This window comes from Trachypithecus francoisi, unplaced genomic scaffold (assembly GCF_009764315.1).
Source record: "Trachypithecus francoisi isolate TF-2019V2 unplaced genomic scaffold, Tfra_2.0 Lachesis_group4, whole genome shotgun sequence".
Taxonomy (NCBI): domain Eukaryota; kingdom Metazoa; phylum Chordata; class Mammalia; order Primates; family Cercopithecidae; genus Trachypithecus; species Trachypithecus francoisi.
In genome coordinates, this window is record NW_022681469.1 from 133,248,446 (window position 1) to 133,267,278 (window position 18,833).

The following is an 18,833-nucleotide window of genomic DNA, read 5'->3' on the forward strand; positions in this document are numbered from 1 at the left end:
ACACCTGGTTCATCTCATTGGGACTGGTTGGACAGTGGGTGCAGCCCGTGGGGGGTTAGCAGAAGAAGGGTGGGGCGTCACCTTACCCGGGAAGCAAAAGGGGTCGGGGGATTTCCCTTTCCTAGCCAATGGAAGTTGTGAGTGACTGTACCTGGAGGAACGGCATAATCCTGCCCAAATAACTGCGCTTTTCCCATGGTCTTCGCAACCAGCAGACAAGGAGATCCCCTCCTGTGCCTGGCTCAGCGGGTACCACGCCCATGGAGCTTTTCTCGCTGCTAACGCAGAAGTCTGAGATTAACCTGGGATGCGGGAGCTTGGTGGGGGGAGGGGCGTCTGCCATTACTGAGGCTTGAGTAGGCGGTTCTTTTGTTTTTGTTTTTTTTTTGAGACGGAGTCTTGCTCTGTCGCCCAGGCTGGAGTGCAGTGGCCGGATCTCAGCTCACTGCAAGCTCCGCCTCCCGGGTTCACGCCATTCTCCTGCCTCAGCCTCCCGAGTAGCTGGGACTACAGGCGCCCGCCACCTCGCCCGGCTAATTTTTTGTATTTTTTTAGTAGAGACGGGGTTTCACCGTATTAGCCAGGATGGTCTCGATCTCCTGAAGCAGCAGGGAAGCTTGAACTGGGCAGAACCCACTGCAGTTCAGTAAGGCCTACTGCCTTTCTAGATTCCACCTCTGGGGGCAGGGTATGTCTGAACAAAAGGCAGCAGACAGCTTCTCCAGACTTAAATGTCACTGCCTGACAGCTCTAAGGGAGCAATGGTTCTCCCAGCATGGCATTCGAGCTCCAATAACGGACAGACTGCCTCCTGGGTAGCCTGACTGGGAGACACCTCCCAGTAGGGGCCAACAGACGCCTCATACAGGCAGGTGCCTCTCTGGGACAAAGCTTCCAGAGGAAGGATCAGGAAGAAATATTTGCTGTTCTGCAGCCTCCGCTGGTGATACCTAGGCAAACAGAGTCTGGAGTAGACCTCCAGCAAACTCCAACAGACCTGCAGCTGAGTTAACCCTTTCTGTTAACTAGCCTGTTGGTTAGAAGGAAAACTAACAAACAGAAAGGAACAGCAACAACATCAACAAAAAGGACGTCCACACCAAAACCCCATGTGTAGGTCACCAGCATCAAAGACCAAAGGTAGATAAAACCACAAAGATGGGGAGAAACCAGAGCAGGAAGGCAGAAAATTCCAAAAACCAGAACGTCTCTTTTCCTCCAAAGGAACACAACTCCTTGCCAGCAAGTGAACAAAACTGGACAGAGAATGAGTTTGACAAGTTGACAGAAGTAGGCTTCAGAAGGTCAGTAATAACAAACTTCTCCAAACTAAAGGAGCATGTTCTAACCCATCGCAGGTAAGCTAAAAACCTTCAATAAAGGTTAGACAAATGGCTAACTAGAATAACCAGTGTAGAGAAGAGCTTAAATGACCTGATGGAGCTGAAAACCACAGTACGAGAACTTCGTGAAGCATACACAAGCTTCAATAGCCGATTCAATCAAGTGGAAGAAAGGATATCAGTGACTGAAGATCAAATTAATGAAATAAACTGAGAAGACAAGATTAGAGAAAAAAGAGTGAAAAAAAAAAAAACAAAGCCTCCAAGAAATATGGGACTATGTGAAAAGAACAAATCTACATTTGATTGGTGTACCTGAAAGTCACAGGGAGAATGGAACCAAGTTAGAAAACACTCTTCAGGATATTATCCAGGAGAATTTCCCCAACCTAGCAAGATAGGCCAACATTCACATTCAGGAAATACAGAGAACACCACAAAGATACTCCTCGAGAAGAGCAACCCCAAGACACATAATTAACCGATTCACCAAGTATGAAATGAAGGAAAAAATGTTATGGGCAAACAGAGAGAAAGGTCAGGTCACCCAAAAAAGGAAGCCCATCAGACTGACAGCAGATCTCTCAGCAGAAACTCTACAAGCCAGAAGAGAGTGGGGGCCAATATTCAACATTCTTTAAGAAAAGAATTTTCAACCCAGAATTTCATATCCAGCCAAACTAAGCTTCATAAGTGAAGGAGAAATAAAATCCTTTACAGACAAGGAAATGCTGAGAGATTTTTGTCACCGCCAGGCCTATGTTACAAGAGCTCCTGAAGGAAGCAGTAAACATGGATAGGAACAACCAGTACCAGCCACTGCAAAAACATGCCAAATTGTAAATACCATTGACGCTATGAAGAAACTGCATCAATTAATGGGTGAAATAACCAGCTAGTATCATAATGACAGGATCAAATTCACACATAACAATATTAACCTCAAATGTAAATGGGCTAAATGTCCCAATTAAAAGACACAGACTGGCAAACTGGATAGCCAAGACCCATTGGTGTGCTGTATTCAGGAGACCCATCTCATGTGCAAAGACACATATAGGCTCAAAATAAAGGGATGGAGGAAGATCTAGCAAGCAAATGAAAAGCACCAAAAAAAGCAGGGGTTGCAATCCTGGTCTGTGATAAAACAGACTTTAAACCAACAAAGATCAAAGAAGGGTATTACATAATGGTAAAGGGATCAATTCAACAAGAAGAGTTAACTATCCTAAATATACATGCACCCAATACAGGAGCACCCAGATTCATAAAGCAAGTTCTAAGAGACCTACAAAGAGACTTAGATTCCCACACAGTAATAATGGGAGACTTTAACACCCCAATGTTAATATCAGACAGACCAACAAGATAGAAAATTAACAAGGACATCCAGGACTTGAACTCAGCTCTGGAGCAAGTAGACCTAATAGACATCTACAGAATTCTCCACCCCAAATCAACAGAATATACATTCTTCTCAGCACCACATTGCACTTATTCTAAAATTGACCACATAATTGGAAATAAAACACTCCTCAGCAAATGTAAAAGAACAGATATCGCAACAAACTGTCTCTCAGACCACAGTGCAATCAAATTAGAACTCGGGATTAAGAATCTCACTCAAAACCGCACAACTACATGGAAACTGAACAACCTGCTCCTGAATGACTACTGGGTAAACAATGAAATGAAGTTAGAAATAAATAAGTTTATTTGAAACCAATGAGAACAAAGACATAATGTACCAGAATCTCTGGGACACATTTAAAGCAATGTGTAGAGGGAAATCTATAGCACTAAATGCCCACAAGAGAAAGCAGGAGAGATCTAAAATCAACACCCTAACATCACAATTAAAAGAACTAGCGAAACAGGAGCAAAAAAATTCAACAGCTGGCAGAAGACAAGAAATAACTAAGATCAGAGCAGAACTGAAGGAGATAGAGACACAAAAAACCCCTTCAAAAAAAAAAATCAATGAATCCAGGAGCTGGTTTTTTGAAAAGATCAACAAAATATACAGACCACTAGCAAGACTAATAAAGAAGAAAAGAGAGAAGAATCAAATAGACACAATAAAAAATGATAAAGGAGATATCACCACCAATCCCACAGAAATACAAACTACCATCAGAGAATACTATAAACACCTCTATGCAAATAAACTAGAAAATCTAGAAGAAATGGATAAATACCTGGACACATACACGCTCCCAAGACTAAACAAGGAAGAAGTTGAATCTCTGAATAGACCAATAATAGGTTCTGAAATTGAGGCAATAATAGCCTATCAACCAAAAAAAAAGTCCAGGACAAGACAGATTCACAGCCGAATTCTATCAGAGGTACAAAGAGGAGCTGGTACCATTCCTTCTGAAACTATTCCTATCAACAGAAAAACAGGAAATTCTCCCTAACTCATTTTATGAGGCCAACATCATCCTGATACCAAAGCCTGGCATAGACACAACAAAAAAAGAGAATTTTAGACGAATATCCCTGATGAACCGATGCAAAAACCCTCAATAAAATACTGGCCAACTGAATCTAGTAGTACATCAAAAAGCTTATCCACCAAGATAAAGCTGGCTTCATCGCTGGGATGCAAGGCTGGTTCAACATATGCAAATCAATAAACGTAATCCATCATATAAACAGAACCAACGACAAAAAACACATGATTATCTCAATAGATGCAGAAAAGGCTTTCTACAAAATTCAACAGCCTTTCATGCTAAAAACTCTCAATAAGTTAGGTATCAATGGAACGTATCTCAACATAATAAGAGCTATTTATGACAAACCCACAGCCAATATCATACTGAATGGGCAAAAACTGGTAGCATTCCCTTTGAAAACCGGTACAAGACAAGGATGCCCTTTCTCACCACTCCTATTCAAAATAGTATTGAAAGTTCTGGCTAGGGCAATCAGGCAAGAGAAGGAAATAAAGGGTATTCAAATAGGAAGAGAGGAAGCCAAATTGTCTCTGTTTGCAGATGACATGATTGTATATTTACAAAACCCCATCATCTCAGCCCAAAATCTCCTTAAGCTGATAAGCAACTTCAGGAAAGTCTCACGATACAAAATCAATGTGCAAAAATCACAAGCATAACTATACACCAAGAACAGACAAACAGAGAGCTAAATCATGAGTGAACTCCCATTCACAATTGCTACTAAGAGTAAAATACCTAGAAATACAACTTACAAGGGATGTGAAGGACCTCTTCAAGGAGAACCACAAACAACTGCTTAAGGAAATAAGAGAGGACACAAAGAAATGGAAAAACATTCCATGCTCATGGATGGGAAGAATCAATATCGTGAAAATGGCCTTACTGCCCAAAGTAATTTATAGATTCAATGCTATCCCCATCAAGCTACCACTGACTTTCTTCGCAGAATTGGAAAAAACTAATTTAAACTTCATATGGAATCAAAAAAGAGCCTGCATAGCCAAGACAATCCTGGGCAAGAAGAACAAAGCTGGAGGCATTACGCTGCCTGACTTCAAACTTTACTACGAGCCTACAGTAGCCGAAACAGCATGGTACTGGTACCAAAACAGATATATAGACCAATGGAACAGAATGGAAGCCTCAGAAATAATACCACACATCTACCACCATCTGATATTTGACAAACCTGATGCAAACAAGCAATGGGGAAAATATTCTAGTGTTGGGAAAACTGGCTAGCCATATGCAGAAAACTGAAACTTGGACTGCTTCCTTACACCTTATACAAAATTAACTCAAGATGGATCAAAGACTTAAACATAAGACCTAGGACCATAAAGATCCTAGAAGAAAACCTGGGCAATACCATTCAGGACACAGGCATAGGCAAAGATTTTATGTCTAAAACATCAAAAGCAATGGCAGCAAAAGCCAAACTTGACAAATGGTATCTAATTAAACTAAAGAGCTTCTGCACAGCAAAAGAAACTATCATCAGAGTGAATAGGCAACCTAGAGAACGGGAGGAAATTTTTGTGATCTATCCATCTGACAAAGGGCTAATATCCAGAATCTATAAATAACTTAAATTTACAAGAAAAAAAGCAAACAACCTCATCAAAAAAATGGGCAAAGGATATGAACAGACACTTCTCAAAAGAAGACATTTATGCAGCCAACAGACATACGAAGAAATGCTCATCATCACTGGTCATTAGAGAAATGCAAATCAAAATCACAATGAGATATCAGCTCAAGCCAGTTAGGAGGGCAATCATTAAAAAGTTAAGAAACAACAGATGCTGGAGAGGATATGGAGAAATAGGAACACTTTTACACTGTTGGTGGGAGAGTAAATTAGTTCAACCATTGTGGAAGACAGTGTGGCAATTCCTCAAGAATCTAGAACTAGAAATACCATTTGACCCAGCAATCCCATTACTGGGCATATACCCAAAGGATTATAAATAATTCTACTATAAAGACACAAGCACACATATGTTTATTGCAGCACTATTCACAATAGCAAAAACTTGGAACCAACCCAAATGTCCATCAATGATAGACTGGATTAAGAAAATGTGGCGGCCGGGCGCGGTGGCTCAAGCCTGTAATCCCAGCACTTTGGGAGGCCGAGACGGGCGGATCACGAGGTCAGGAGATCGAGACCATCCTGGCTAATACGGTGAAACCCCGTCTCTACTAAAAATACAAAAACTAGCCGGCGAGGTGGCGGGCGCCTGTAGTCCCAGCTACTTGGGAGGCTGAGGCAGGAGAATGGCGGAAACCCAGGAGGCGGAGCTTGCAGTGAGCTGAGATCTGGCCACTGCACTCCAGTCCGGGCGACAGAGCGAGACTCCGCCTCAAAAAAAAAAAAAAAAAAAAAAAAGAAAATGTGGCACATATACACCATGGAATACTATGCAGTCTTAAAAAAGGATGAGTTCATGTCCTCTGCAGGGACATGGATGAAGCAGGAAACCATCATTCCCAGCAAGCTGTCACAAGATCAGAAAACCAAACACTGCATGTTCTCACTCATAAGCAGGAGCTGAACAATGAGAAACATGGACACAGGGAGGGGAACATCACACACTGGGGCCTGTGGGGAGTGGGGGACTAGGGGAGGGATAACATTAGGAGAAATACCTAATGTAGGTGACAGGTTGATGGGTGCAGCAAACCACCATGGCTCTTGTATACCTATGTAGCAAAACTGCATGTTCTGCACATGTAACCCAGAACTTAAAGTATAATTTTTTTTAAAAAAATGAATTTCTCAGGGGCCTGTGAAAAAAATAACAAAAGGGCCAACATTCATATTACTACAGTTCCACAGGGACAGTGAGTGGGACTGAAAAAGTATTTGGAGAAAAAATGGTTGAAAATTTTCACAATTTGGTGAAGGGCATAAACCTACAGATCTCAGAAGCTGAGCAAACCCCAAATAAGAAAAATAAAAGAAACTCATGCCCAAAGACCTTATAATTAAATTTGTAAACACTCAAGTTAAAAAAAAAATCTTGAAAACAGCTAGGGAAACAGCACATTACTTATAGGAAGCACCAATTCAAATGAAAATGGATTTCTCACTTGAAATGACAGAAGCCAGAGGGAAGTGGCACAATATATCTTATGTCCTCAAAGAAAAGAATTGCCAACCACAAATGCTGTATCTGGTTAAAAAAACAAAAAAACAAAACAAAAACAAAAACCACCTCAAAACTGAAGGGAAGATAAAGGGTACTCTCATATTAAAAAATTTCAAATAACTAAGAATTTGTCACATGCAAGCCTATCCTTGAAGAGTAGCTAATGGGAGTTTTCTATACAGAAAGGAGGAGAAGATAGGAGATAGAAGATAACAGAAAAAAGGGCTTAGAACCTCGAAAAGGAGAAGAGAACACAGAGATGAGTGAAAATAGGGGTAAATATAATGGATTATTCTTTTCATGAGTTTCTTAAATGACATTTGATAGTTGGAGCCAAAAAATACAATACCAACTGATGTGGCGCTCAAAGTACGTAAAGTAAATATTTAAACAGTTGCACTTAAAAAGCAAGGAGGGTAAAGGGACTAAATGGAAGTAAGGTTTCTACACTTCACTGGAAGTGGCAAAATGCTGTGGACACCAGTAGACTGTGACAAGTTATGTACACATAAATTTTAATAACTAGAGTAACCACTAGGAAAATTATACAAAGTAACTAAAAAATATTATAAATTAAGATGGAATCCTAAAACATGCTTAAGTAATGCACAGGAAAGAAAGGAAAGAGAAACAAGAGAAATGAAAAATGGAGGATACTGACAGAAAACCAAAAAATGGCAGACTTAAGCCTTAACATATCATTACTTTAAATGTGAGTGGTCGGCCGGGCGCGGTGGCTCAAGCCTGTAATCCCAGCACTTTGGGAGGCCGAGACGGGCGGATCACGAGGTCAGGAGATCGAGACCATCCTGGCTAACATGGTGAAACCCCGTCTCTACTAAAAATACAAAAAACTAGCCGGGCGAGGTGGCGGGCGCCTGTAGTCCCAGCTACTCGGGAGGCTGAGGCAGGAGAATGGCGTGAACCCGGGGGGCGGAGCTTGCAGTGAGCCGAGATCCGGCCACTGCACTCCAGCCTGGGCGGCAGAGCGAGACTCCGTCTCAAAAAAAAAAAAAAAAAAAAAAAAAAATGTGAGTGGTCTACATACAACTAGTTAAAAGACTAGCAGAGCACCAAAAAAAGCCAATTTCCAAAGGTTACACTCTATATGGTTCTATGCATATAGTATGTATAACATGACAAAATTCTACAGATGGAGAACAGATTACTAGTTGCCAGGAGTTGGACACGCGGCAAGGAGTGGCTGTGACCACAAAAAGATAGCACAGGGAACGTTATGATGAAACTGTCCTGTATTTTCACAGCAGTGGAGTGGTGGCTACATGAATCTTCCCATGATAAAACTGCATAGAACTAAGTACACACAAACTCATGCACACACAAATGAGTGCATGTAATACGGGTGAAATCCAAATAAGGTCTGTGCCTTGTATCAGTATCAACTTCCTGGTGGGATATTGTACTAGAGTTATGTAAGATGTTACACTTTGGAAAGTGGGTGAAGGGTATTCAGAATATCTTTGTGTTTTTCCTCTTTTTTTTTTTCTTTTAGAGATAGGGTCTTGCTCTGCTGTCCAGTCTGGAGTGCAGTGGCATAATCATGGTTCAATGCAGCCTCAACCTCCTGAGCTCAAGTGATCCTCCCATGTCAGCCTCCCAAGTAACCAGGACTACAGGTAAGTTAATTTTTAAATTTTTTGTAGAGACAGGGTCTCACTGTGCTGCCCCAGCTGGTCTCAAACTCCTGGCCTCAAGTGATCCTCCCACCTTGACCTCCCACCTCTGTGTTATTTCTTAACTACATTGTGAATATACAGTTATTCCAAAAATTTTTTTTAACTTAATATCTCAAGGAAAAAAAGTGTAGTAGAACAAACAAGTTTGGCTTTATATTAACAGAAAATCTTGAATACAATAAAATTGGCTAAGAAATAAACCAAATCTTTCTCCTAACTCTCTTGTTAGAGAGTTTGAGATGGGGAAGGAAAGACATATCATTTCATTCTGGGTTCCATAGCTCTGCAACCCAAACATCAATACAGAAGACACCTATAATATGTATAAAGATGAATATGTTTTGCTAAAAAAAAAAAAAGGTTATTTTGCTAAGTATATAAGTGATGCATATTTATTGTAGAAAATTTAGAAAATGAAGGCAGATAATGATAGTAAATAAAATAAAAAGCACATGTCCCACTGATAATATGGTCTTGTATGCTTTTTTCCTTTGCTTATATATGGATTTTGTGGGATGGAGAGAAACCAGTATACATCCTAAATCGGGAATCAGCAAACTACAGCCTGCAGATCAATTCCAGTCAAGCATCATTTTTGTACAGCCCGTAAACGAAGCATGTTTACACTTTTACAGTTACATACCTACATAATATGTGCCATATTGCCTCTGTCTGCAAAGCTTTTAAATATTTACTACCTAGAACTTTACAGAAAACACCTGTCAACTCCTGTTCTTAATGGCATTTTTATAAAAAGCTTTTTAAATTACAAAGATAGCATGAAAAAGGACATATGAATATTTTCTTTACTTAAATATTAATGCCATTAATCAAGTTAGTGGCAGAATAACAATCCATTATATGGATTATATGAATAAACCTTTATTAATCAATTTCTTATTTCTGGATATTTAGCCTTTTCCAAATTTTTGTATTATACAAAGCAAATGAATGCTCTTATAGCTAAATTTCTAAATATAGAAATGAGTACTTTTAAGGAGGTCTCACTTATAGTTAACATTATTTTATAAATATTTTTTATAATTGTTTTGTAAATAACAGCATATATTTTGTGGTAAAACAGGAACTTTATTAAACAATATGATATATAAATTAACTATTTTCTATTCTCTAGAATAGAGAGCAATTCTGAAATTGGTATATTTTCCTACAAGTTGAACAAATCAAAATCTGTAATATTACCCAAAAATTTCATTTTTATACATAGGGAAAATTCCAAAGATTTTTTTTTAATCCTGTCAAATTCTATAAAGGTACATAGAAGAATTTAGCCTAAAATCAGAGAGGCACAAGGAAGTTAAAGGCAGTATAACTAGCGGCTAGAGCCCTGGAGTCAAACTACGGGATCCAAATCCATTTACCAACTGGGTAGCCTTGCAAGTTTCCGAAAACTTGAAGTATGTGTCTTTAACTGTAAACCAGAAGCGATCATCATGGCCAAGTCACAGGGCAGATTAAGATACCTAAAGAGCATACCAAAGGGCCCAGCACTGTTTTCCATACTAAATAACTGTTCATTTTTGTAATCATCATCATCATCAGAGTAGACGTCTCACACAATACTTGTTCCATTACACCTTTGCTCCAAAGAGGGCTCAGGCCTGCCTCTAACAAGCAGTAACTTGTAGGACTTAAAAAATAAAATAAAATCCCAGAAATTAATTTGATTATGTGCTTTTGTTTGAAAATATATTTAATACAAAAGCATATTATTTGTTTCAGCCTGAACAAAACCACATAAAAGAGGTCACCAATGGATTGCAACGTACCACTTTGAACAAAAAAATAATCTAAACAAAAAGAAATCAATCTTTAGGTTCAGAATTCAGGATTAGAACATCTTTTTTCTCTCACTGTTTATACTGGACTCACTTTCCTAGAACAAGGCTGAAGTAGACACTGGAATCTTCCTGACTCCCCATCTGGCTCATCTCTTCCACACTACCCTATATTTCCTATTGACTGGACTCAAGAAGCAACTTCTTGGAGTCAGTTCCTCTTTGTCTTCTGCTACTGCCTTGCCCAGGCCCCTACATTCCTCCTATCTCTTATGGGGACTTCCACGAGAACCTCACGAATGGTCTTCCTGCTATTGTCTCTCCTTCCAGTTCATCTGTCACCAACAATACCCTCAACAACCCCTCCCTACCCTCAACAATCAAGCTTTGGGGTGGCTCCCTGATGGCCGCAGAATCAAGTCCACACTTCCTGGTTTGATACATTAGGGGCTTCACAACCGCACCGATTTCCTTCGCCAGCCTCATTGCCCCCACCCTCCTCCTACACTACAGCCACATTGAGTGCCTCATGGTGGACTGAACATGCATACATACGTACTCTTCCACGACTCAGTCTCTGCACATACATTCCCTCCTTCCCAAAGACACCCAGCTTTGCTGCCCAGACTCACCTCCCAAGGTTCCAGGCATATTCACTCTTGAAGACTCCAACGGAAGCCATTCCTGACCACTCACCCACTCCTCTGTGCTCCCACCTCACTATGCTACCATTTACACAAGAGCAATCATTCGTAAGTATTGAAAAGATCTTAGTGCTTCACAATAGGAGTGAAATCCTTTTGAAGATAATGTACTTCTTTGTTATGCTCTTCAAAATAAAACAGCATCTAAGAAATAATCTGGCTCATAATATCAAGGTGAAATAAACAGTACACTGCATATTTTTCAAAAAATCCTAGCTGGAAGGACCAGTTTAGTTAGTCTACAGAATTTTGCAACAACCAATTATTACCATAAATGCAGGACCCTTAACTATGTAGCCTATTAAATGACATACTTAACTATCTTGGTTGTAATATGATTTTGCATTTCTACTTTAACTGTAAAATATATTAAAATTTTTAAAGTATTATATATTGGCATATACACCACTTTCCTTTACATTAATAATACTAACTCAACAATTTCATTTCATTTGGTTGCAGTTTTCAAGAGTAAAGAAAAACATATGGCCAGTTTTAGGTAGACAATATTCTTTTCCCAAACATATATCAAAATAAGACCTTCAGATAAACTTAAAAGTCTTCCTGATACACTATAAAAGCATAGTTTACATGAAATGCAACATTTCATAAAATGATATATAAACTGTTACATGGTTGAAAACACTACACATTATTCTTTATGGAAATGGAAATTATCCTAGCACTTGAATAAGGAAAAGGTAGAACTATATAAGGAAAATGCCTGTCCTTCAAAAAAAGTTTAACAGTTACAAAACATAATGAAAAGAGATAATAGAGAACAAAGAGGAATGGATGAAGGAGGATTCTCTGGCAGGCTGAGTGGTGTCTCAAAATATCGCTCCTGGAACTGGAAAGTGATTCAAACTGAGTAAAAAAACTCCAAAGTCTTCAAAGGCTCAACTGCAAACAGGTTTACTACACTTACAAGGCCTAAACCTGGCCTGTCAACATTCTGACTACTTTGCTGGTCCATAAACTCAGTAGAATCAGTAGTATCTAGGAGAGTAACTGCTTTCATAGAGCTAGTGGCGGTGGGTGGAAGTAGGGGAGGAATCTCTCTAAGCCCTCAGGTTGAAGCACCAAGTTGGAAAATGAGCCACCATGACAATATCTAAAATATAAACTGAAGGTCATTAATATTTAGCAAGTGCTTCCCATGTGCTAGGCTCTATACAAGATGCTTTATGAATATTAATCATATGTAATCTTCACAGCAACCATACAAGGCAAGCAACAAGCCCCATTTTTCACACAAGGAAACTGAAGAATACAGGAGGTAAGTGCTATGCCCAGGTCACACAAAAAGCACAAGGTATGGCCAAGTGACAAACGAGTGTTCACCTCCAGTCCTTTAGCACTATCCAAAGCAGCAAGCACTGGAGGCTAGACAGTAAGACAATGGAAAGAGCCCAGAGTTGGAATCCCTTTCTCCCACTCATCAGCTGTAGGACATTAGACAATCAGGCCACATTTGGGTCTCACTTTCTTCAACCTTAAAATAACTACCTTTTCCTTCCATTTCTCTCCTCAGTTTGGCCAACTCTCATTCCCTAACTTCCTAGTTTCTTTGTCCATTTCTAATACAGTTTTTAAATATCTGATTTAAGGTACTTTACTGTGGGCAGGCACAGTGGCTCACGCCTGTAATCCCAACACTTTGGGAGGCCAAGGCAGGCAGATCACTTGAGGCCAGGAGTTTGACACCAGCTTGGCCAACATGGCAAAACCCTGTCTCTACTAAAGATACAAAAGTGAGCCAGGCATGTTGGTACACACCTGTAATCACAGCTACTCAGGAGCCTGAAGCATGAGAATTGCTTGAACCTGGGAGGTCGAGGTTGCAGTGAGCTGAGATCATGCCACTGCACCCCAGCCTGGGTGACAAAGTGAGACTTTGTCTCAAAAAAGAAAACAAAACAAATAAAACAAAACAAAACAAAACAAAAAATATGTTAAGGTAGTTTACTGTATCTGCAAATGCTTGTTTATAGATATTCTACTCATGATGGAGTGTTATGTTATTGTTTTCTGCTACTGAAACTTCTGATTCTATTTTCTTCCTATAGCAGCTTTTTACGGATGTTACCTGTCATTTCAATTCATTTTTAAATGACTTGGATTTTCCTGGATAGCAGTACTAGATGCTACTAGGGAAGAAGGGGTGAGGCATCTGTGTGGTTTACCAGGTTTCTGCATTTTCTTTTCTAAGTGGCATCCTTTTGTGGTGAGTAGTAGGTCTCCTGATCTGATGATGTTCTTTGTCTCTGGGCACCCTTAATTTCCTCTGCCTTGTCCTTCTCTTTCACTGCCAAGCCTCTAAGGGATGCCTCCCCCATCTCTCCCAAAAGCAACACCATCCAACTCTGTCACCTAAAGCCCCACATACTTTCAAGCTCCTTTCTTTAAATTCTCCAAATCTACCAAGTCTCACATCTGTTCTCATATTTCCCCACGAAGAATGGGGCCCCCTTCTCACTAAGGATGATTTTTATGTGCATTCTGCCTCGGCTGGGTCTCAGCTGTACTCTCTTCATTTCTACCCAGTCTCCATCTGACTGTCAGCTCCAGCGTCAACTCCAGAGCCGATTCTGCTGGCTTTGGATGTTTCTTTCCCTACTTGCACTGAAGTTTGTGTTACTCCCCGTTTGCTAATTACACTGGAAGGCCTAGATTGTGTGTGCTTTTATTTGCTCTCCTTGTTGAGCTGTTTAGTATTTGGAGCATGTGTGGAAAGATTTAGATTTAGGTGGCTGCCAACACCCTCCTCACCTGTAAAATGAAATTCCTGGACAGAGTTCCAACACTGTATGATTCCGTACCAATGATTCTAGGAACACTAGAATCTTAGTTAACCAGAGATTTCTAAAATAAGGTAACCTAAAATGCTTTTCAATACTCTATGAGAAATTAACAAATATACCCTATCTATAAGCAAACTCAGAAATGCCTTACCAGGAGCCCCACAGTAATGGAAGTCCTTATCAATGAAAATGTTAGAAACCATGACTACGCAATGACGTAATATATAGCCCATGGCCCACAGGCCACAGGTGGCCTAGGATGGCTTTAAATGAGGCCCAACACAAATTCATAAAGTTTCTTAAAACATTGTTTGATTTTTTGTTGCAATTTTTTTTAGTTCATCAACTATTGTTAGTATATTTTATGTCTGGCCCAAGACAATTCTTCTTCTTCCAATGTAACCCAGGGAAGCCAAAAGATTGGTCATCCCTGATATATAAGCTGTTCTCTACAGAAACATGCACAAACCCAACTTTTCCTTGGAAAAGCAACAAAAATCACAAAGCTTATGCAATATCAACCCAAATGTAATAGATTATCATGGCTAGAGTCATGTCAGTGTGTATTTCCAGCAGGTTATCACAGGTACATTTTCATTTCTCTGAGTGAAACAAAATATTAAAAGGAAAAATGTACTTCTTCTGAGTCCATCTAGAAAACTGATAAGCCAATTACATTATGCTTGGGCCAGGCACGGTGGCTCATGTCTATAATCCCAGCGCTTTGGGACGCTGAGGCAGGCGGATCACCTGAGGTCAAGAGTTGGAGACCAGCCTGGCCAACATGGTGAAATCCTGTCTCTACTAAAAACACAAAAACTATCTGGGCATGGTGGCAGGCAGCTGTAATCCCAGCTACTTGGGATGCTGAGGCCAAAGAATCACTTGAACCCAGGAGACGGAGGTTGTAATGAGCTGAGACTGCACCATTGCATTCTAGCCTAGGCAACAAGAGTAAAACTCTGTCTCAAAAAAAAAACAAAAACAAAAAAAAACTTAAACATTTCTTATGCAGACTTGAAAATAATTTTTTTAAAAAGTCGTTCCTTATATATTACTCTCCTTAAGAAACTATTTTTATCACAACACCCTAACAACTTTTAAGGTAGTTCCCTTTTAAGAAGCAAACTCCAATTTCAATGATTCAAATATTATACCAATAAACATATCACATTCATTAAAAGAACAAAGAAAAACTACAGTGGCTATTTTTAAAAAGCAGGCAAGGGGGATGTTAAAGTGTTGAGATAAATTTCTAAAACTTTGTATCAATTTTCCCACTGCCAACATGTTTCAAGTTAAAATATTGTTCCAGATGAAAACTTTTTGTTCCTTTTCTTGTTTTTTAAGCTAATCCATTTAATCTTTTTTAAAATAACTGGCATATTAAAAGCTCTTCCCCAAGGCTCAGTTACCTACGGCCCTGCTTTACACCCTCGGCCCCTGCAAATGTTGCATTTAGCAAAGCAGCGCAACTCAAGAGAACAACATGGTGAGCTACAAATCCGAGGGCTCCTGAGTCACCACCTTACCTCAGACTCATCTGTAGATTCTTCAAGGGACCCAGTTTCCTACAAAGCACAGAAAAAGAAAATGGTCAGAAGAGATGATAAAAGAATAACAATCATTTGCAAGGGGAAAGAATCCTTGTGTTCCTACCACCACCCATCTGCCCTTTTTGGAAGAGAATCTAAAACTATATTTTAGAGGACCACATGCTCTGACTTTCACCTGTCTCCTGTAACTTCTCCACACCCTGGCAGGCAGATCCTGCTGCTCTCCCTCAAAGAGTTAACAGGTAAACAAATGACCCCAGGAACTTGTCATCTGAGGCCCTGGAAGACTCTCTCCCTTGTTAATAATGGAAACCCATCTGGCAAAGCAGCCTCACTAATCTCAGAAGGCAAGAGGAAACTGCCATCTCATGTTATCTACAAGCCAATTTTTATACTGAAAAACTCTTGTGTTATTAATTATCATGCTATTAATCTGGTTGAGTTAAAATGATTGTCTTGCTAAAACAGCTTTTTAAAAAGAACCTCCTGCAGTGGTACCTATCAGACCCTGTGTAAACTAGCTGTATAATTTACATGCACTCTTTAAACCATTACCACTAAGACAAATTCTGCCATTTAACACAGTTTCCCTCTTGCTAGACAATGAATCTTGCTGCTCTGAAGGAAACAAAGCAAAAAGGGAAAAATTGACTTGATCCTGCTAATCTCTCACCTGTCCAGTGAAAGAGAGAATCTGCTGATGCCATGCATCCTCAAAGAGGTCAGCAAAATGAAGATTTACTTAACGTACTTATAGATATCAATAGCAATAAAAGGTTACAACTAATATGCTGACACTGAATGTAAGCACTTTACAACAATCCATGAGATAAACAAAGAACAAGAAAAAATGGGGCAAGGACATTTTGGATATAACTAATATATTTTCAAGAAAAAAATGAACATTTTAAGGAAGATCAGACGCATATATTACTCAATACAAGTTGGATAGCAGGATAAACGTAAATTCAGTGTTTAAAGTAATTTTAATTTCATTCATCAAAAATCAGCAAGAGCCTGACAGGTAGCAGGCACCCTCCAAAGTACAGCCTGGAGGACAACACAGTCCTTGCCCTCAAAGGCCATGCGTAAAATGGGGATATGTTACTTTTAATTAAGAATTTTATTATACTTGTATCATTAACCACAATGAATATTAGAATCTCCTCTATATCTCAATGCAGCCTGTTTAGCTTAATGTCAATCCAAGTCTCATAAAGTTCTTATTCATTTGAAGCTACAATAATCCACAGTAACATTTTTGTTCTTAGCACTACATTAAAAAACCAATTATTCCACTACATGATAGCTGTCCAGAGAGTTAATGACATGTATCATGTTCCACCTTCTAAAATGTTTCTCCTCTGCACTCACCATCACAGTTCCTGGTTTCAGTCCCCTTACTCTACTGATCCTTCTCTTGTGGACATAGTCTGCTTTAACATTAACAGTCAGTATTCTGACTTCTTTGCTGAACATCTATTATAAACTACTCATTATGTTCCATTCACCACCCGCAACATTATAAACTTTCCTAACACCACTGGGGTCGGAAGAGTGAGGCTTAGAGGTTAAGTTTAATGACTTCTAACATCCTTTCCATCTCTGTGAGTTGCTGAATATTATGTTATTAGCATCAGCAATACAAGGCTTTGATAACTATGCCAATAAACCACACTTAGATTCCTATCTCCTGTATGTACAATTCTAAAAAGACACTTGAGTACTCTTTTCAGAAAAATTACATTAAACCTGAGGAATTTTTTTTTCCTCATATAGAATCCACTCAAGTAGGCACATGAGGTAAATGGGTGAATACCCCATTTATGTTCTTCATTAAAACAAAAACATTTGGGCTAGGCACAGGGGCTCACGCCTGTAATCCCAGCATTTTGGGAGGCCGAGGCGGGTGGATCACCTGAGGTAAGGAGTTCGAGACCAGACTGGCCAACATGGTGAAACCTCATCTCCAGAAAAAATAAAAAGAATATTAGCTAGGTGTGGTGGCATACACCTGTAGTCCCAGCTACTTGGGAGGACCACTTGAACCCGGAAGAATCACTTGAGCCCAGCAGGTCAAGGCTGCAGTGAGCTGTGATCACATTACTGCGTTCCAGCCTGAGCAACAGAGTGAGACCCTGTCTCAATTAAAACAATACAACAACAAAAAATCTTAAGTGAAACAACTCAGAAACAGTCAAATACGCATGTTCTTACTTATAAGTAGAAGCTAAATAATGTGTACACGTGGACAAAAAGTAGGGAATGGCAGACCATGGAGACTGGGAAGGGTAGATGATAAGAAAATTATTTCATGGATACAATATATATTATTCAGGTGATAGTGACACTAAAATCCCAGAGTTCACCACTATGCAATATATATAACAAAATTGCACCTGTAACCCTTAAATTTATATAAATTAAAAAAGAAAAAGCATAAGTCTCCAACCAGCAATTTCAATCCAAAAACTCAAAATCAAATTACACTCTTTCTCCATACCAGAAAGCATGCAGTCCCAGAATTTGACACCTTGAGGCATGAAGATCTGAGATCTGAATCTTCAGGGAAAACTGGGCCCTGAGAGTAGCTTCTTTGGCTATGGAATTGATGGAGAACATTTACTCTAGGAAACTGAGACTTGCCCTCAGAACCACTACGATCATCTCACACAGATAGGTGACCTTAAAAAAAACTTGTTTCCACAATCCTACCAAAGCAATGCATGAGTGATGTCAAGAATTAGGCTGGTCTGTTATTTCTTAGCTTCGTTCATTCATCAAGCCCTCTAATTAACGTTCTAGAGACAGAAAGGCAAACAAGAAGACATAAAGTAAATGTCCTCAGTAAGAAATCCAAGAAGGCTGAACTTTGAGAAAGGTAACAATTTGAGAATGAGTCAGTGGTTTTCAAACTTTTTTTAAGCTTCATACTCTCATTTAAAGAATCTAACTTCAAATCCTGAAGATATAAGTTATAAAATTATGCTGTGTTCAAAGTGAAATAAGCCAAACACAAAATGACAAAGATGACACGATTCCACTTATAGAACACAGAAATAAAATAGAGGTTACCAAAGGCAGAGGGAGGATGTGGCGGGGAGTTATTGTTAAATGGGTACAGAATTTCAGTTTGTGAGGACTAAAAGTGCTAGAGAGGCAGAGTGGTTGTCTTAGTATATTTGCGTTGCTCTAAAGGAATACCTAATGAAGGCTGGTGTATTTATAAAGAAAAGAGTGTTATTTGGCTCATGACTCTGCAGTCTGTACCAGAAGCACGGCACCGGCATCTGCTTCTGATGAGGGCCTC

At 39.5% G+C, this 18,833-nt stretch overlaps 1 protein-coding gene across 2 annotated transcripts in view; it reads right to left on the minus strand.

The window, feature by feature from the left end:
- Positions 1-18,833, minus strand: part of VPS41 (VPS41 subunit of HOPS complex) — a 189,459-nt gene that overhangs the window by 162,856 nt on the left and 7,770 nt on the right. For both annotated transcript variants that reach the window (XM_033193706.1, XM_033193708.1), the window contains exon 2: positions 15,500-15,538. In XM_033193706.1, coding sequence (XP_033049597.1) covers positions 15,500-15,538 — 39 coding nt within the window. The remainder of the gene's footprint in view (positions 1-15,499; positions 15,539-18,833) is intronic.